Raw genomic sequence first — 21,922 nt, 5'->3', positions numbered from 1 at the left:
CCAATAGATGTAGCAGTAAAATTTGGAGTTCACTTTACTCGCAATCGTTGCCAGGAAAATAACTGTAACCTATGTGGTCAAAAGTTTCTCATGAAATTTATAGATAAAAATATAGTTTTCAGTATTTGTTGTGACACGTATTCCGAACTATACATTGGTGTAATTGAGAGACTATACGTATTCCGAACTATACATTGGTGTAATTGAGAGACTATAGCTATAGAAAAAGCGTGTGGTGGAATATGTGTTCCTACAATGATGTATCAAGTGGATAGAAGTGCAGTGCAACATATTTTATTAATAAGCACGGTTTGTGTAAATTCAATTACCTGTTTAGCATTATAATATGAAGTTCCATAGTGTTATGGAAAAGCAGTCCATTCTCTTCAGACCAGAGAAGCCTTCAATCAACAGGGATAGAGGGGGGTCACTTTAAAACGTGGGTTTATGAATGTGCATACGGAAGTCTTAATATTTTCTATTTTATTTTTCTCTCTCAAAATTATACATGTGTGGTTATAACAATGCAATACTTAAAGCGTATGTGTGTATATATATATACTCTTCAAAAAAAGAAACGCAAAAGGCAAAATTTGAGACAAATGGTTAACAAGTTTATTCCGGGTAGTTCTGTATGACATGTGTGAAACTTTGCACATTCACTGCTGAACATCCAAAGTCTGCAAAGGCGAAGTCCACGCTCACTAGGTGAAGTTTAACGTCACTCAACGTCATTAACGAGTATGCCCCCCGTGAGCATCAATAACTGCTTGGCATCTCCTGCCCATGGAAGCGATGAGATGACGAATCACATCCTGTGGAATGGCTGTTCACTCAGCCTGCAAAGCTGCTGCAAGCTGAGGTAGAGTCTGTGGTTGAGGTTGTCGCCGTCACAGACATCGGTCCATTCGTCCGAAAGATGTTCGATGGGGTTTAAATCTGTTGATCTGGATGGCCAGGGAAGAACGTTGATGTTTTGGTGTCTCAAGAAGACAGTGGTGAGTCGGGCTGTGTGAGAACGGGCGTTGTCATGTTGAAAAACGTCGTTGACGTTCACCATGATGGGTTGCACATGGAGCCTAAGAATCTCGTCGACGTATCGTTGAGCCGTAAGATTCCCTTGAATGTGCAAAAGGTCTGTTCTGGCATTGTAGGCGATAGTAGCCCACATCATGACGCTGCCACCACCAAATCTGTCAACATCCTGCACACAGTTTGCTGCAAAACGTTCACCTCGGCGACGGTAAACACGGGTCCTTCCATCTTGCCTACGAAGCATAAAACGTGATTCATCGCTGAACCAAACATGCCTCTATCGTCGATGATGCCATACCTGATGTGCCCGAGTCCACTGCAGCCGTGCTTGACGATGTTGCTGGGTGAGGATGACGCCTCTCACTGGACATCGAGGTCGGATTCCTGCATCTCGTAGACGGTTGAGTACGGTCTGATCGGAAATCGTACGCAACCTTGGTATGGTTGAAGCAGTAGAAGTCGCAGTGGTGGTTCTATCCCGAAGGTGACGTAACCGGATGTTGCGATCTTGTGCGGGCGTGGTCACACGAGGTCTGCCAGATCGTGGACGGTCACGAGTTGATCCATGTTGTTGGTGACGATTCCATAGCCTTGTGATGGTGCTTTGGTGGACATTCACAGCTCTGGCAACATCTGATCGAGATTCGCCTGCTTCAAATCGGCTAATGGCGTTGTTGCGTTGTGCTTCAGTCAGTCTTGGCATAACTGTATTGCGTGTCAGTGGCTTAACACTGAGCTATGGAAACCGAGAACCCGTCACTTTTATAGGGATTTTGCACATGTTGCACTTGCAGAACATGCAGATCTCTCAAACAAATTTATTGGACACGAATGCGTTTTGGCGAAAAATCCGATGTTTTCCTCCGTTTTCAAAGTGCCCAACTTTTATTGTCATTTTGGTCTGACAATCAGTGCCTTAATACGTGTAACATCACATACTCTGAGCTTGTAACGTTATTACATATATTTCTCTTTAAAATAAAAAAAATATCTCTTTTGCGTTTCTTGTTTTGAAGAGTATGCATATATGTTAGATTTTAATGTAGCATATGACTTTTGTTTTACAGTTTACAACATTTACAGTAATAAAGAATATTTTTTAAACAAATACGACGATCAGTGATGCATGTGCTTGATCTATGTGCTTGAGAATAATTCTAATACGAGTAATTATTGGGTTAAACACTTTATAAGTGTTGTTGTACTGTACATGTGACAACTTTAGGGTCTGAAATGTCAACTTCAGGAGAAAATGTTTTTGCTTATAACCCTTAGCGATTCGGTTTTAATAACCTCGTTTAATGTTTTTATATAATTATCTTTCAATATAAGTAACCATCTACTCAGTAATGGCTACAAAAAGGTATTTTAAGATATAGGATACGGTTTGACTGAATACCCACATATGCTTCTAATATGTTTGCAAGCAACAACATAGAACAAACACTAAAATGTTTGTAAACAACAACAACGTAGAACAAACACTAACACGTTAGTAAGCAAGCATGTAGAATAACCACTAAAGTACTTGTAAACAATAATAACATCCACGAAGAATAAACATTAACATTTGGTAGACAACAACATCCAAATACAATAAACATCAATATATCACTAAACGTATAAATCCCTTAAGATTCACTAAGTTTCAATCCGTTTAATATTCCTTGTTTGTAATTAAGCACAAAGCTGCACAATAGGCTTTTTGTACTCTTCTCGCCATGGGTAACGAAATCCGGTTTCTAGCAATGTAAGTCACTAGGGGGCAACCCATTTAACGTTATAAAGAATACACTACATTCTTTCCACATTACCAATAATTGATATATTAATTTGAATCTTAAATGTATGAATCTTTACACTTTACGGTTGTCAATTATGATAAATAGTTCTAAAGTTTTTTTTTAAATATTGAACCAGTAATGAAGACAAATAGTTCTGGTTTGTTCATAAAAAAAGTCTCACCACACAAACACCAACCGAACAAATCTAAGTTTCTTACTACAACTCGTAACAGTATCATTGTATATTTATCTTTGTAGTAATATTCAAGCACCCAAGTGCTATAACTTTTTTGAGAAAAAGAGTAAATATTAGTTTTAGATATATAAAAACTTTAGTACTTAGGCAATGAATAGTTGAGACGAGTAAATTATTATACACATCTGAAGTTAGTAATTATGCGATTTTGATTATTAATTCGTTTTGTAAGGTATATAACGCTCATAAAACACTTGTTCTTTTCAATGCGTGTAAATTAAAAAAAGTTAGATATTAATTTATACATATTACCATATTTGGTTTACACGACTGATCAGTTGATTGTAAGTCAATATTCATTTTCGGATTCTGCTATGAGAACGATTCATTATTCTGTTTCATTGTTGATGTTAAACAGACATATAGCTCCAAATCCAATTCAGTTAATTGAAAATTCAAAATATACAATACTAAATTAATACCGAAACCAAAACCTTAAACTCCTATTGCTGTTTTTTCTACCTGTTGAAGTTTTATAGGTTGACCATAAGTCGATTAACTGGTACAGTCAACTCCTATTTAAAACGCTGTGGTAAAATTAATGTGTTTATTACTGATATGTAATGAAATTATATGGAACGTAAACTTGAAAAACTAAAAGAAATAATTAACTTTGTATGTCACTATAACATACTTTATTTACAACACTTGACACAAATTGCACCCTTTTTATCTTCATAGCTATATTTTTAATGAACTACAGTTTTTATTGAAGTGACTTAACGATCACAGTTATAATACTAACAGAAAACGTTGTGGCTTTACAAATGAAAATCAAACAATGAACATTATTTTAACAGCTTTGACCACAACTATGCTTCTGAAGCTCCCTAACACATATATATAACAAGAACACGTAAGAAAACAAGTGACTAGAATTAATAGATTTCAAATAGAACATTTTCATCGTTAACTGATACGCCTATTTTGGTTTTCATTAACTTACAAGAACAGCATAAAACATTCAGTACAGTATAACACTCAAAAAAGTTGTGTTTCTATTTAAGAAATATATATGCAATTAATATTATTTAATAGCTTGTTGTAATCTGGCGAGTTAAACAACGTGTTTTACTATTTTCAAGGTTGATTGCATTCAATGCTAAAACATCACATCCACTTAAATATTTTACAGAGTGAGTTAACATAGATTAGTCGTTTTAAATACAACGCTATATATATATACATGTGTCCACCAAAATTAAAATATAACAGTTGTAATGCAACTTTTATCATTGTACATAGAACACCTAAGGTCGTAAGTACTAATATGAAATTATTTTTGACAATGCAAATTCAAATATTAAACAACTACAACAAAATTATATGCTTCACAGGTTGAAAGATTACAATATTATTATTTGAACAATCTGCTGTAAGTATTAGATAATCAAATCTCTACGTTATTTTCGACTGTATTCAAAGTACAAGCAGTTCCTTTACTTTGCTTCTAAAATCAAATGGTAAAAGTATAGTATTATGAACCGTTCAAATCTCTTTTTTGCGTTTGCTACTTTTAAGCGTTGTGTTTCTTAACGGAAGATATCAGGCGTGGCTTACCTATTCTTTTAGCGTGATACACTGTGAAACAAACAAACTTTACTGGGGACTTTTATTACGCTATTTGGCGAAAATGCTTGAAAAAAATTTTAAAAAATCAGTCACAAGTATTTTCACAATAAAAAGTGTAAATTTTGTTGATTTGAAAAGTAGTTGGATTGGTTGGTTTATTTAGTGTTTTATGGCACAAAGCAGCTAGGCTATCTGCGCCAAACGTCCGGAAAAGTAGTTGAAATATAAATGTTTCATTAAGATTTTCTTTTAAAAGTTTGACTGAAATTAAACACAAAGCTACACAATGAGATATCTGTGTTCTGCCCACCAAGGACATCAGGTATCGAAACCCGGTTTCTAGCGTTGTAAGTCGGCAGAAATACCGCTGAGGTCTTTTAACTGTTTCTATATTTGCAATTTCCTGTTGTATTAACATGATTTCAACTTCGCTTAGTCACTTAATACATGCACAATGAAAATAATTTTGGAAAGCGAGCTATCAAAATATATTGTAGGACATTGTTTCCAGTTTTACAATCCCACAAAATCAAATTTCAAATTAAGTTTCTCAATATTGGAAACAAAATTATTTTGAAAGAAATATATAAACTACATATATCTCGGTTTTCGTATATAAGCATACAGTAACTAATATTAAGCTTTTCAAAGATGAACTCGTGTATAATATTACGAACAAACTTCGGACCCGTGTCCTGATGTAAAAATGCATGTTTTTAGTGAGGCCTATCGTTGACATGGTGTACATACTAATGTTCTCAGTGAAGCCTAACGTTGCTGTGGTGTGCAGGATAACACATGGTGTGTTTCATATTTTAGAATTGTCGTGTAAAAAAAAAATATATTTTCGTTACACCTGAAGCTACATAATATTTCACAGAGCAACATTCATTGTTCATTGTCTTATGAATGTGTTTAGATGGTGTTAATGTCATAAAGCAAGTTCGGATTTCAATGCGTTACGATTGTCGTGTAAGCATTACATCAGGTTAGAGTGAGTAATGAAGCAAAGTATGTGTCATAGAGTACTTTTTGTAAGGCCTAATGATTGTCTTTTAATTATTACATGAGGATTTTGCTGGAATTTTCTGTATATAGTGTTATGAGTGTTGTCAGGTATTTATTGTATCGTAAAGTGTGTGAGAATTTGAGGTGTGTTTAGTTTATATCAAACATTTAACGTCCAATATTATCGTGGAGTTGGTAGCGAAATAGCTTATAAACTGTTAAAGTCCGAGGTTTATCACTTCTGGATACCGTGCACATAAAGATTCTTCCGTGATTTTAAAAGAGAAACGACAAAATATATATTCAAAGAATCATCTCGGTAATTTCCTTCTTTTACTATATATTCCACATATTCAGTTGTCCAGAAATATATTCAAGTAAAATGGGACAGAAAATCCTTGCACTTTGTTCTAAAGATACGTCAACCCAAATAACATACTTACCTGTTCTTAAATAGTGAGAAAGGTTTATTCTGCATAATTCATAGAATTATTATATTATCATTGTTAGTATTCTCTTTATACCACTTTGAGTCCACGATAGAATATGATTATCTATATACTGAAAAACAAGTAGTTAGATCAATCGTGCTTTAGATGTTTAATATTCAAATGTTTGGTTTGGTTACGTACTTGCTATTATCAATATCAAACTTGTAACTTATACACCAAACTTTACGTTTCGAAGGTTATTTAATATTTCTGGATTTCATGTGTTAATGAATGTTTTACTTATGTTTTTAACTTGTGGAATACACATAAGGATTTCTGGGAAAACAAATACATTTTGTAATGCGGAATTACTATCATAGGCTGAACAGTTACATAGAAAACATCCCGTTTTGAATAAATAGATTAACTAAAAACAAAATCCTCCTTCGAATAAAAAGGTATTTACACTATTTACTCGGTTGATTAAACAAATAAGATTTGTGTCTTAATTTTATTTTAAGTAAATATATGGTGGTACATATAAATATATATATTTCATGGTTATATTTAAAATTTTAATTTGACAAAATAAAAATAAATATACTCGTGTTATAAAACAATATATATATATCGTCTGAATGTTTGAAATTTCATCTTGACATTATCACAAAACACTTTTTATATATTTTAAGATCTATTTGCCTTTTTCTAATCTTAGTTATTAAAACAAAAATATGATCGCAAAGTAATATTCGTTTTGTGCAGCACAGTGACAAACACATCGTTTAATGAAAAACCTTTTTTATAACTTCTCTTCCTGTTCGCTTTTAGGCGTATATTAAAACCTGACACAGTATCAAATTATACACATAATGAAGTTTTCCAACAAAAGTTTAGCAGAAGCCTGCAGTTTTTATTAGAATGTACCAAGTTCAAATGGGAGGAAGAGATACCCGTTATGATAGAAATCTTCCTGTAACGTTGTGTATATATATACACATAAAATTTATGGCTTCTAGGTGTGAACTTTAAAGAAAGTGTTGCGATACGAAGTAAAATAACGTAATAATAAATAATAGTTTGAATTCAATAAATCGAGAACAGTAGACTGTACAGTTACGACCTAATTATTATCAAAACATATTTTGTTGGTCAATATATCAAATTTTCACCACAAAATTTTCTTTTGATTATAAGTATTAATTCCAAAACCTCTTATAAATTCAGTTTCTTTCTTTATTTGTAATTCTTTTCCGCGACTTTAAATCGAATGAAAAAATGAATGGAATAGTTTGTAAGAATTAAAGACACTCAAATATTAAGGTTAATAGGCAACGTAACAACCTCGTCTATCTTATATATATATAAGTTATATCTTTATATAACGATGAGTTTTGAATAATACAAATAATGACAAAACATAACTATATGTTGCTTTCATATAGAATGTTTGCTCTATGTCAGAAATACGAGAAACTTCTTATTCTACAAACAACGACCAGAAATGGAGGGACAAAGAGTTGATCATCACAACACTCAGCTTAATAGATTGAAGTCTATTAATCTTCACCAATTCACAACATTTTATTTTCTCAAACAGAATCATAATGAAATGGATTATACTGATGATAATAAATTATTAATAATAGTAATTTTGAAACATTTATATTGCTTTGGCATTTAACAACTAATATTAACAACTAACTTAATACTCTCTGTCCTCAATACTTCCATGCATATAACGATCTGTAGGGGGCGCTTGCACTGGTTCTTTTCTCATATCGAACATTGGCTGTTGGCTATCGACTGTGGCGCCATATGAAGGTTGCTTGCCCCCCGACATAGCTATAGGGCCTGTGACGTCACCATTCTTTGGCTGATTTTCATCTTTAAAGGCATTTTCGAGTGGATTCCAAGATGGACCTTCCTCCTTCGCTGGTGGCTCTGCCCATGATTGTTGTTCTCCAGAGGCGAAAATTGCATAAAACGTGACTCCAGTGAAGTGAATTAAACTAGCAATGAGAAACACCTTCTCCCATTCTTCGGCAGTCTGAAAGTCATTAATAAATGAGAATTATGACGCAATGTAGCTTCTACTAACTAGGCCCGGCATGGCTAGGTGGGTTAAAAAGTTCGACTCGTGATCCGAGGGTCGCGGGTTAGAATCCCAGTCGCACCAAACAGGCTCGCCCTTTCAGCTGTGGGAGCATTATAATGTTACGGTCAATCCCATTATTCGTTGGTAAAAGAGTAGCCCAAGAGTTGGCAGTGGGTGGTGATGACTAGCTGCCTTCCATCTAGTTTTACACTGCTAAATTAGAGACGGCTAGCGCAGATAGCCCTTGAGTAGTTTTGCGCGAAATTCAAAATAAATAACAAAATCTACTAACTAAAAATAATTTTAGCACATATATCAACTAGCGTAGAATAAAAGACGCTTTACATAGAACATTTTAACACTTAAAAAATGTATAAGAATCATTGTACGAAAGAACCTATTTATTTCAAAACTAACCAGTTTAGTAACTATATTTTATCAACAGCAGCTTAAATATTGGAGAAGAGCTTTAAAGATAAATCAATAGATGGCAGCAGCTGTTAAAGTATAGCAGTTTCAAGATTAAAAGCTGCGTTTTGTAAAATAGGTTGTAAGAGACACCACTGTTTTTGTAGAATGTAATATTTAAATCCAAGGTATCACTTGCGGGAGGGGGGGCATAATAGTGGTAATCGCATACCTCGAGTGCTTTCTTATTCGTATAAAACAGATACCTTGAAGGTGGTTAATTATCATTGATAATTATATAGTATTTCTCTGAAGGAACATAATCCTGAACCTCCAAACAGGGCTTTGCTGCTAACTTCCTTTTTACTACAAAAGAAGGAACCATTTAATATGATAAACATAAAAACAGCATTAATATTTTTCATTCCAATACTGAGTAAATACCTACTACAGGAGTAAAAGATAAAAAACGTTACTTGATTTAACATTACTTACTACTAACAGAAAACGTACTTTGATACTTAACAAGAATAATTCTAATAGGTATAACTTATTTCAAAATATTGCTTTATAATGTTTTCATGTTTACATTTTAACACTTACATAAAAGTATAAGAATCATTGTACGAATGATGTTTTAACATTTGAATTTCGAAATAAGTGTGCGTGTATTAAGATAAAAAAATTAAATGTCAAAATATTTTGTCACCTTGTCACTGCAAGATCTTATCAGAAGAGATTTTAAATGATTCAAGAAACTCATACGAAAACTAACACGAACTATCAAACTATTTAACATGACAAATTACAAGAGATAAAAAATTATATAATTTTTAAAAACAAGTAACAAGGTAAGAGTAAAATAATAATAAATTCTTCAAGCTAAAATTTCCCACCGAACGTGTAGCTTATGTGAAATTTATATGATAGACACCGTTCACTATCTAATATTACGGATTTCACGGCATAGGCTAAAAACAGCTCACTCTTTCCAAGTAGTTCAGTTTTATCAAATTATTGCGTTGTTTGTCATTAACTGTTACTTCTAATGTTTTTCCGTCAAAAGTGTTTGATTCTTCTCACTGGATTATTCTCAAAACAGTTTTATATATTTTTAATATTAATCTAAATATAATTCACGTTCATCTCTTACCTCCCAAAGTAAATTATTTTAAATAATAGTTTCACTACAATGATATAATTATATAACAGACGTGTTTGTTTCTAATTAAGAATAAAGCTACACAATGGAGAATCTGTGCTCCGCCTACAATGAGAATCGAAACCTGGTTTCCAGCTGTAAAGTCCGTTTTTTCATTAGAGTAAAGTGTGATGTGCTCTAAAGACAGCTTGGCGAGCACTGTTCTAGAACCCAAGATAGGTCATACTTTTAAAACACTTCCAAGTCTATAAATACATATATTAACCATTCTAGATCTCTATGAATAAAATGGTTTTAATACTTCCGGGAATGTGCTTGCTGAAACCAAATATCAAATGGACTGTGAACTAGCTAACATCACACACAATTAAGTCTTCTGCACAGCCCAAAGACTAGCCTTCAGCTCATTTGGGTCGTGTTTTATTTTATGGAACAATCTACGTATTGTACTGCATCAATGGTAAACTACCTCTATAAATCATATTGAGCTTCTATTGAAACCTCTGTTTCACATTCAACTCGACTTCGTCACATTAGCAATAATGCACTCGAATCCCCCTGCTGGTAAAGTGCCGGGGGATTAAGATTGAAACCACACGACCGTTTGATGAAGGTTTTTACAGCTTAGCGAATTCCAGGAGAGCTCACGGTGCCAGCAGAGCCTTTTCCCTATTCACGGATTTTTGTTTACCACGACTCTGCTTCGGAACGGCTTTGATGTCCTTTCAAATTGAATAAATCAGTTCCTGTTTGATGCCTAGTGGGGAGTTTGCGACAAGTTCGTTATATGGGGTTTATTATGTTATAGCTGAAATGACACGTGAAATGTTCAACAAACATTTTGGAAAGAATGTCAGGATGAACATATCAAACAGCTAAAATTTGTCTTAGGTTAAAATCCCAGAAAAGTATTTGCTACACATAAAGTTTACAATTACTATACCAAATGCATAAACAAATCCTATCCTAAATATAAAAGTTCTTGGCTAACTTGCGTTGGCAAAAACGACAATGATAAACTGTGAATTGTTGTATTCTCGATTTGAGACCACACATTTTATTAAATGTTTTTAACACTGAATATATCGTTAAATAATTTCACTAGCTGCTCAAAAGTCAACTTTATTTTGCCAAGAAAATCCAGTGGAAATTATACTTAAAAAGAGAAAAATTCAAATACTGCATACTAGAAGCAAACAAGTGTTGTAATGGTAAGGATGGATACGTTTTCTGATTAGTTGATAACAAACGTAACTTCGTAACTTGTGTTGCTGCCATTTACTCGCACATTGAAAAGGATTTGGTTTGTTTTGAATCTCGCTCAAAGCTACAAGAAGGCTATCTGCGCTAGCCGTCCCTAATTTATCAGCGTAAGCTATTCATCACCACCCACAGCCAGCTCTTTGGCTACTCTTTTACCAATGACTAGTGGGATTGATCGTAACATTATAACGCCTCCACAGCTGAAATGGCGAGTATGTTTGGTGTGACAGGGATTCGAACACGCGAACCTCAGACTACGAGTCGAGTGCCTTAACAATCTGGCTATAGCGGGCCATTGAAAAGGAAAATTTGCATTACACAGTCTACAAAAACAAGCGCTTGATTAGTTTGCTTTGACATATTCTTATGACGTACATTTATAATGTTCTCGCTTTAAAAATATAATAGAAAGAATGATAAACATGAATCTCTCCTGGCAGAGACTTTAGTGGGATAATAATATAATAAAGAATATTACAGTTAAACACTTTGTTAGTAATTTGACTAAATAACCTAAACAACTAGTATCGATCTTACCGAATGTTTGGTGAGGGTCTCCACAACTATTGGGCAAATCATTCCAGATAAAGTGCCAAACCCGTTAGACATTCCCATCAAAATACTTGCGTAACGAGGAGCAATGTCCAGATGGTTGACATTAAAACCTGTAAGGATATCCTTTTTAAGAATACCATGTGCAAAACAAATACGAGTAGTATTTTTAACCTTTTTTAACTTCTAGATATTCAGTTACACAATATCTCTATATATCACTAAACATTAAAAAAGAAACATTTATAACAAATATGACATTTCCAGTAGTAATTAGGTTAAATATAAATATGTAATGTTTTTCTTTTCAACTACAACACGACAAAATATTCCACTCACTTAAGCGATAGATTCTTTATGAAAATCTACAGTTCTCTTTATGAGAATAGATTGTCTGTTTCATCAGTAGTTCGAAACTAGGGTATACAGCAGATAATATTAGAGTCTTATCATAAATATAAAATATAAATTGTTTTCAAGTGTATTATGAAATACTACTATGAGCAACTTCACGTACTTCGTTTAATCGAATTTTATCAGTTACTTCGAGTCATTCATACACTACAAACATTACAATCACCGGTATATTATGTTTGTTGTTAAGCGCAAAGCTACGCAAGGGGTTTTCTGGGTTCTACCCCTCGCGAGTATCGATGTCTAAATTTGTTAGCACTATAAACCATCAGACTTACCTCTGCACCACTGGAGATGGCGAGATTATGTGTGTTAAAGCAAGAATTTTAAGACTATATAAAGCGAATTAATTATGTTTCATATCACAACTTTTTCAGGTTATCAATATATAACTACTCGGTTGGCCACAGTGTTCTACGAGAATGTATCTACCGCTGTTTTAGTTTTTTTGTTTTCAATTTCGCGTAAGGCTACACGAAGGCTATCTGCGCATGTCATCCCTAATTTTGTACTGTGAGGCTAAAGGGAAGGCAACTAGTCAGTACCACCTACTAACTCTTGGGCTACTATTTTACTAATGTTTAATGAGATTAACCCTCATATTATAACGACTCCACGGCTAAAAAAGGCAAGCATATTTAGTATAACAGAGAGTTAAGCCCGCGGTCCCCTGATAGGACAGTGGTAAGTTTATGTATTTACAAAACTAAAATCAGGGGTTCGTTTCCCCTCGATGGACACAGCAGATAGCCCTATGTGGCTTTGCTGTAAGAAAACACACAAAAATACACACACTCGAACCCACGATTATCAGATTACTAGTTGAGTGCCCTAACAACCTGACTATGCCGGGCACCTACAAAGCAAACAATAACACAACTTTGAATTAAACCATGATAGCGTATAGTACCATACAGTATTTGAACAGCGCAGTGAAATATAAACCAATTACTTTCATACCTTAAACAGCACACTATGGCAGTGCTTTACTAACAACTGAGGTTCAAACTCTTGATGTTGTCAAACACTGATTTCGTAAACGAGTTAAGGTTATCCTAGTTTCATTATTAAACAGTTTGTTTAAGTCTCATGCCTGAAAAGACAGTAAAGATTACTCAAGTCGGTTCCTAATGCTTCGCCAGCTTTCAACGTTTAAACCAAGTAAATGTTTCTCATTTAGTTTTGCATAAGGTACTTTATGGTAATATATCTAAAAAAATCTTAAGTTAGTTTTATAAACACACAAGTATAATGAAATTCATATTTGCATCTGCAAATACCACAAGTTTCAAATTATTTATGTAGACACCAAACATAACTATAGTTATGATATACTTGCAAAGTATTTATAATTAAAAGTTATTGAGTATATTTCATGGGAATATATATACATTGACACTCAATGAGATACAGTGCGCTAAAAATAAATATATTCTGTTAGAGCTCATTATAAGATTTCTATGTATAACTAAACATATTTTGTTTATAGTGTAACAACAAATCTCTTAAAGTTATAAATGAGAAACGTTTCTCATTGTACCGGATGTAGAAACTATAAAAGTTGTTAGATTTTTTATAAAAGCTCTCAATTGCCTCAAATAGAAAAGTTATTAATTATTTGCTAATTCCTTTGCTAAAAATAAACGTTCTGTGCTCGTAATGTCCATCACATATCGTACTAATCTACTTGAATAACGCTTGAATTTTCTTTTATAATACAGTATTTATTGTTGTCATATTAGACTCAGATAACAATGTACTTCATTAATCATAAAGCGGAAATTAAGTCACCGCAAACACTGTAACATACTATATCGATCAAAGAAAGTTCAGTTTCGTCTTTTCGTCACTACCTTAGGGGACAACTTCTGTAAAACAGTTGTGAATTAGTCATTTTCCCAACTAACTCTATTTCCGCTCTTTTCTTATTGCCAGGACAGAGCCAGTACGATCATGTCATCAAAACAGCCATAATCCACTCCGATAACCACTTTATTGTTCTACCGTGAGTAAGGTTAACGCGCGAGTGGACACTTAGGAAGACTACGGACAACAAAAATAACCTGAAGTCGTTTAGTCATTTCACAGGAGGCGTTCTGGGAGTCTCGAGCCCTGCACGTGCTCAACTATGGATTAGCCACGGTTCCAACGAGTTCTTGATAAACACGGAGAACGAGAGATCGACAATTTGGATCGAAAAGGATTTTCTTCGCTGACAGAAAGTTACAAGAACGTTTGTGAATGAGTTCAAATTCAGTGTAATAATCTCACTATATGATAAAAAGATAAAAACGCAAGCTTTTGACTATCTCTATAACAAAAATAAATAGCTTTAATTATTAATTTCAGAACATCATCAGTTTATTCACGAGAGAATAACTCTGATCAACGAGATGAAACTCAGTGTAAATTGAATGTATATACAATAAAGCAATATAAATTCATACTTTACATTTTAGTTTCAGTGATGTTCATCAAGTCATCTGATGAGTATTTATGCTATTAAGAGTTATTTCACTGACCTTATCCCATGTAAGACATAAAACAAAAAAATACTGGAATTTCTAAATGAATGGCATCTAACCTGCACAAGGGCTAAACTAGGATTCTGTTATAGCCTGTACTAATTTTAAGCAACTGACCAGATGAAGGCGGCCAGCCAGTAGCACCCACTGGAATAAAATAATGGGATTTACTGTCACTAATATAAAAGAGCCCACAGCTGAAGGTGCAGAATGTGTTTAGGTCATCATTTCTCGAACCAAAGATCCTTCAGTCCGACATGAAGTTTTCAAACAACCGATTTAACTTTGGATCATTTTATCTTTTGAATCAATTAGAGAGAAAACGACACTAATAATAAGATTTTATTACTGATCATAGCGCAGGAAAAAAAATCTTAATTCGTCATGCACTTAAAACACAGTACGTTGATATTCAATAATAAAGATTAAATACGAATCACACTGTATTTAAGCAATCCCGATAACAATATCATTAGTTTTACAAACTAAATTGAAGAAGTTCAAAGGTTCAAATAATAATAATGGTACCAATATTATACGTAAAGTAAATTTATGTAGTTTAAGCGTCCCGATGACAAAGCCACTAATATTAAAAATTAACTTGATGTAGTTCAGAAATATCGGTCATAATACCACCATTAGTACAAAGTAACTCGATGTAAACCTAAACGTCTGTTGATAATAGCACCACTATTATAAACTAACTTGAAATAAACCTGGAGCCCTGATAATAATGCCAACACTATTATAAACTAACACGAAGTAAATCTGAAGGCCTAGTAATAATGCCAATACTATCATAAACTAACTCTTAACTAAACTTGAAGTCCTGGTGATAATACGGCCACTAATATAAACTAACTTGAAGTAAACCTGGAGTTCTGGTAATAATGCTACTACTATTATAAACAAACTCAAAGTAAACTTTAAACGCTGGTGACAGTGCCAACACTGTTATAAACTAACTCGAAGTAAAACTGAAGTCCTGGCAATAATGCCACCAGTATTATGAAACAACTAATGAATTACTAGTTGGCTGCCATATGAGATGAGAGATGCGTTCAGGTATTCAGAAATATCAGAATTTCTATTTATTGTCAATTTACTAGTATTATTTCAAATTACTTCCAAGCCCTAAAATCGTCTAAAAATTATTTATACTGATAGAATTACACATATACACACACATATAGATGTGTGTGTGAGGATCATAAAATCACATTAGAATATTTCATTGCTATTAACGGAAAATGTTGTCAGCTTTATGTCGAAACCATTACCTGACTGAATACTTAGTTAAATTCAAATATTAGTCAATGTTTATCTAGGTTTTTTTCTTGGAAAATCATTTATAATGATTATATGTTTTGTATGATCACAAGTATTTCATAAATCTAACTTTTGTATACAAAAATCTGCTTGTCATTATTAAATAAACCTAACTATGTTAGATGTATATCAAATAAATATAAAATTATTTAACTAAGACTTAATAATAGATAAAAAACAGGTATATTCCATAAGCCCTATTAGTATTGTTCGTTTTACTGAATTTTCACTTATCAGATTAATATTATAAATTAATATTGCCTTTTTCACATCAAATATTGACAGAAGTCCAGAAAGAAATACACTAAAGCAGAATTAAACAGTGGTAACTTATTAATAGATTCATAAAATAAAATACTTTTGCTTTCAATGATGGGTTAATAATAATAACACATACGATACTTAGTAGGGTATCTTTTCATGTTATTAAATTTCCACTGTTTGATGAAAGTGTGGGTTTTATATCAGACTGTGAATATATCGAATGAGATACTTGTAGACAGATACAGGATTATTAAAGCATTGTGTGGAAAGCATATTCGGGTGCTCATCTTTGTGTTATTCTACTTACCAGATATGGCAAATCCACTGAATCCTACTGCAATGGTGAGAGAGGTGATAGCTAAAGTAGTGTTACGTGTGTATCCTACAACAAGAAGAAATACAGCTTCCAATCCAAAACCTGTAGGGAGTGTAGAAAAACATGGTAAATCATAATACTACGAACAAAAACAGAAAATCAATGTAAAACATACATTAAGAAAATATTAGAGGTGTGCCCTCAAGTAAAATAAACTACCAAAAAGGAAAATATTCCAAGAAGAGAAAGATGTTTCATTTATAAGCGGTTTAAAGTTGTTGTTGTTGTTGTTTTTTAAAACAGGGAACTTTGAAAGCGTTGGACAAATTCTTTGTTTGGCGGCCCGGCATGGTCAAGTGTGTTAAGGCGTTCGACTCGTAATCCCAGGGTCGCGGGTTCGAATCCCGGTGGCACCAAACATGCTCGCCCTTTCAGCCGTGGGGGCGTTATAATGTTACGATCAATCCAACTATTCGTTGGTAAAAGAGTAGCCCAAGAATTGGCGGTGGGTGGTGATGACTAACTGCCTTCCATCTAGTCTTAAACTGCTAAATTAGAGACGGCTGGCGCAGATAGCCCTTCAGTAGCTTTGCGCGAAATTCAAACAAACAATTCTTTGTTTGTTTGTTTTATTTCTAATATTGAAACCACTATCAACCGTATTCATCAATACTGTGATTTGGAAGTCTCCCCTTTCATTTTTAAATACAAGAGGTGCCAATAAAGAAACGGAAATTTATTTCCTGTAGGCCGACAATATAACATTATAACCAATAGGCACACATGCGTTAAAAAGAGTTACTAGAGAACGCTAATCAGTTGCCTAGAAACATAGAAAACGCTAATCATCTTTAACAACTTTGTGAAATTATTGTTACAGAGAAATTTTCTGTATGGGAAATAATCATTTAAACTTTTCACCTGCATAAGAAGCCCGGCATTGTTAAGAAGCAGGGGAAAATCTTCCATTTTAATGCCAAGGCGCTTAACTTTAAGATGACAAAAACGTTTCATCAGTGTTTGGCATTAAGTGATATAAGTAGCCAGCAGAATAGAAATTGCAAGTGATATAGATAGCCAGCAGAATAGAAATTGTAAGTGATATAGATAGCTAGCCAAGTACTAATATCACTAGCAATTTCCATTTTGTAAATACTTTGCACGCCATCTATCCTGAAAACAGAATTTGATAGCTTTAACAAAATATTTTGCCTGTCTCTCTTTTTTCATATTTTCAATATAGTAAGAAAAAGTCAGTTTCCAGTAAAGAGATGACTAATACCAGAGTATGTTCAAAACATTATATGGCGTATAAAAATTAAGGGATTTTAAAACTTGTTTCCGTTGTTACCATTCTGTAGTTCCAGGGTTTTAACACCCATTCTGCGAGTCAATCAAACTAGATTCGAGGTATTGAGTGGACTACTGAGGGGTATCACGGTTTACGGTATTCAAGTAAGAGCTTTAAAATAGATGTATTTCAATAAAGGGTTTGATCTGTTAACCTAAGAACAATTTCACTTTATAGCCGAACGAACTCACCTCTTCAGTGTGTGTTTTCTTACAGCAAAGCTACATCGGGCTATCTGCTGAGTCCACCAAGAGGAATCGAACCCCTGATTTTGGCGTTGTAAATCCGTATACTTAGCGCTGTACCAGCGGGGGAGTGATAGTGTCAGATCACAAACTGATTGTGTTCATCTTCAAAACTATATTAGAAGTGCTCTCCTTTAAACAGCTACTGCAATTAGCTAACTTATAGCAAGTGACTTGTCTACAAGTCCACAGAACTCGCAAAAACCACGGAGAAAACATCTTTACGGAGATGAAGGATAAGATGTTACATTGTGCAACATGTGTAACCACTGCCATGTTTTATGTGAGCCTCTGAATTAAGGTATAGATTTGACTCTCTCATATCCAGAAAACTAATAAGAATTTGGTCATATTGATATGCAGTTGTTATAGAGATATCCCAAGGAGTTCAAATCTCTAATCAAATTTTTTAAAAAGACAGTAGCAGAAAGCTTTGTCTGGGGACTAACCCATCAAACGTACCTCACTATCTCTAATACTAGATCTTAATAACTAAAAAACTGTGTCAACTAATGCTAATAATTGATTTCTAAAAGTCAGCTTTCTTAATTTTAATCAAAACAATCACGTTAATAAGTTAAAATTTATAGTAACTAATAAAGTATTCTCATTATAAATTAAACACATATTATATAATATCATCCCCAAATCAAAGGCTCACATGCAAAGAAAAAGGCAAGCCATACATACCTCCGCAATTAAAAATTTTTCGCACCGAAGTTGTAGTCAGGTATTCTCTTCGCCGGAAGTAATCTGCAAGTTGGCCACCTATTGGAACAACAATCGTCATCAGCAAGTGAGGGAGTGCTCCTAGTATTCCAGACTGAAACAGACAGAGCAATATTTTGGAGTGACAAGCAATTTTAACAAATCACTATACTATTATTATCAGTAATTGAAGAAGTCTTCGTATTGCTTCAGATTAGAAAAAAAATTGAGAAATGTACTTAGACTCATAAGGCTTCCAAGGGGTTTAAATAAGATCGTGGATGAGGAAGTGTTTAGTGCTCTAGGATATTAGAGATAGGATGACATTACTTGTTTACTGTGCCTTAATATCATTATATGATTTAAAAAAGATCAATGGATCAGCAAATATTATCAGAATTGTAAAGATAAGATGACACAGCTTGTTTGCTATGCCTTAAGATCATTATATGGTTTAAACAAGATCAATGGATGAGGAAGCGTATTTATGTGGTTCAAAATGACAGAGTTAGAATAACACAACCTTTTTTGCTGAGCTTTTAAAACTAATATTTAGTTTAAATAAGATCGGTGGGTGAGAATGGGCTGTTAAAGCTCTATAATAATGAAGATAGGATAACATGACTTAGGATCGGTATACAGATTAAACAAAATTCATTCTGTTGGGCTGATTGAATTCGGTTAGAATGTATCGACATACAGGAAACAACTTCAATACAAATACTTATGGTGTATTAGGTTTATATATGCTCTTCAAAAAAATAAACGCAAAAGGCAAAATTTGAGACAAATGGTTAACAAGTTTATTCCGGGTAGTTCTGTATGACAAGTGTGAAACTTTGCACATTCACTGCTAAACATCCAAACTCTGCAAAGGTGAAGTCCACGCTCACTAGTTGAAGTTTAACGTCACTCAACGTCAATAACGAGTATGCCCCCGTGAGCATCAATAGCTGCTTGGCATCTCCTGCCCATGGAAGCGATGAGATGACGAATCACATCCTGTGGAATGCCTGTCCACTCAGCCTGCAAAGGTACTGCAAGCTGAGGTAGTCCGCGGTTGAGGTTGTCGCTGTCGCAGACGTCGGTCCAACTCGTCCCAAAGAAGTTCGATGTGGTTTAAATCTGGTGATCTGGATGGCCAGGAAAGAACGTTGATGTTGTGGTGTCTCAAGAACACAGTGGTGAGTCGGGCTGTGTAAGAACGGGTGTTGTCATGTTGAAAAACGTCGTTGATGTTCACCATGATGGGTTGCACATGGGGCCTAAGAATCTCGCAGACGGTTGCGTACGGTCTGATCGGAAATCCTACGCAGCCCTGGTATGGTTGAGGCAGAAGACGTCGCAGTAGTGGTCCTATACCGAAGGTGACGTAACCGGATGTTGCGATCTTGTACGGGCGTGATCACACGAGGTCTGCCAGATCGTAGACGGTCACGAGTTGATCCATGTTGTTGGTGACGATTCCATAGCCTTGTATCCACTTTTTTTGTATTCACAAATTTTTAATCTCACAGCTCTGGCAACATCTGATCAAGATTCGCCTGCTTCCAAGCGACCAATGGCAGTGTTGCGTTGTGCTTCAGTAAGTCTTGGCGTAACTGTATTGCGTGTCGGTGGCTTAACACTGAGCTATGGAAACCGAGAACCCGTCACTTTTATACGGATTTTGCACATGTTGCACTTGCAGAACATGTAGATCTCTCAAACGAATTTATTGAACACGCATGCGTTTTGGCGAAAAAACCGATGTTTTCCTCCGTTTTCAAAGTGCACAACTTTTATTGTCATTTTGGTCTGACAATCAGTGCCTTAACACGTGTAACATCACATACTCTGAGCTTGTAACGTTATTACATATATTTCTCTTTAAAATAAAAAGAATATCCCTTTAGCGTTTCTTTTTTTGAAGAGTATATATATGTGTGTGTGTGTGTGTGTGTGTGCATGAGCACACTCACACATACGTACATATTAATAACAGCTAAGTGAATTATTTTCTATTTCGAGAATTGTTTTTCATACACATCAGACTAATGCCAGTAAGATAATACAAGGTACAAACCTTGTCTATATCAAAGTGGAAGACCTCTTTGAAATACATTGGCTGAGAGATGAGAAGCAGGTAAAAGCTCCAGCTCCGAGCAAAATTCGCTATTATGATGGCGTAGACAGGCATCGACGTTAATATGGCTTTCCAAGGAGTAGTCTTCAACTGTGTATGTAAACATGAGCTCTTTCTTAATTTGACATTCAGAAATATAAAGTATTATATAATTATTTACATTACAAAAAGACGTTTAAAGATATATTTCCTCACAAAAGATAAAATGGGTTGAGTTGTCATTAGCCTTGTCTTCAATAAATCAGGTTTAGTAAATGTAGTTTTGAAAATTTGTTTAAAGTAAAATATAGCCCAAAAAGTCATTTTTTACCTGATATAAAACGTTCGACACTCTGCAAGCTGATTAAGAATTAGTATTATAGTTATCAATATTAATTAATTTACTAATTTATGATCTCCTAAAAGCTTGACTGTAGGTAATGTTTTGTTTAGTGTGAGAGGGATGACAGCTTTTATAGTAAAAATACCGTGGTCTGTCTGTAGAATTTTTTTATACAAGTCAATTTGTAAAGTTCCTTTTTTTCAGCAAAATTATCACGTCAAGGAAGTTAATATGCGTAGGCGACTAATCACAAGTAAACTTGATTGTTCTGTGAAAGGAGTTTACAAGTGTGATAAATTCTTTAAGTTATTCAAGATTGGTAATTCATATGAAAGATATGTCATTTATGTAACATTTTCATAGGGTTTTACAGGGCTGAGTTGTAAAAGCTGGTTTTCAATATAACCCATAAAACATGTTGGCATAATTGGGAGCCATTTTGGTACCCATTGCAGTACCGTTAATCTGAAGGAAGTGCTCGTTCTTAATTTCGAAAATGTTCAGAGTTAGAACTAGGCTGGCAAGATCGGTTATTGTTTGAGATTACGAGTTAGAGAGGTTTAATGCAGACTTTAGAGTTTCTAGTCCTTCATCATGTGGGATGTTGGTGTAAATGGAAGAAACATCCATCGTGCAGATAAGACTACGTGGTGGTAACTGTCTGTCAGTATTAATATTTTCTGGAATGTTGAGAAAGAGGATAATATCCTTATTGTAAGAGCGGAGGGTACAGGAAATACAGCTGTGTGTTGAT

At 34.2% G+C, this 21,922-nt stretch overlaps 1 protein-coding gene across 2 annotated transcripts in view; it reads right to left on the bottom strand.

Moving 5' to 3' along the window:
• Window positions 1-3,504: 3,504 nt before the first annotated feature.
• The window catches only part of LOC143253027 (vesicular glutamate transporter 1-like), a 150,490-nt gene continuing 132,072 nt past the window's right edge, over window positions 3,505-21,922 (bottom strand). For both annotated transcript variants that reach the window (XM_076506111.1, XM_076506112.1), the window contains exons 9-13: window positions 20,787-20,936; window positions 18,704-18,836; window positions 16,409-16,519; window positions 11,555-11,682; window positions 3,505-8,136 (exon numbers count right to left, since the gene is read on the bottom strand). In XM_076506111.1, the coding sequence (XP_076362226.1) occupies window positions 7,792-8,136; window positions 11,555-11,682; window positions 16,409-16,519; window positions 18,704-18,836; window positions 20,787-20,936 (867 nt within the window). In that variant the 3' untranslated portion in view covers window positions 3,505-7,791. The remainder of the gene's footprint in view (window positions 8,137-11,554; window positions 11,683-16,408; window positions 16,520-18,703; window positions 18,837-20,786; window positions 20,937-21,922) is intronic.

This window comes from Tachypleus tridentatus, chromosome 6 (genome assembly GCF_004210375.1).
Source record: "Tachypleus tridentatus isolate NWPU-2018 chromosome 6, ASM421037v1, whole genome shotgun sequence".
NCBI classification, from domain to species: domain Eukaryota; kingdom Metazoa; phylum Arthropoda; class Merostomata; order Xiphosura; family Limulidae; genus Tachypleus; species Tachypleus tridentatus.
Note: the sequence above shows the minus strand (reverse complement) of the source record. Positions and strands in the feature narration are given on the sequence as shown.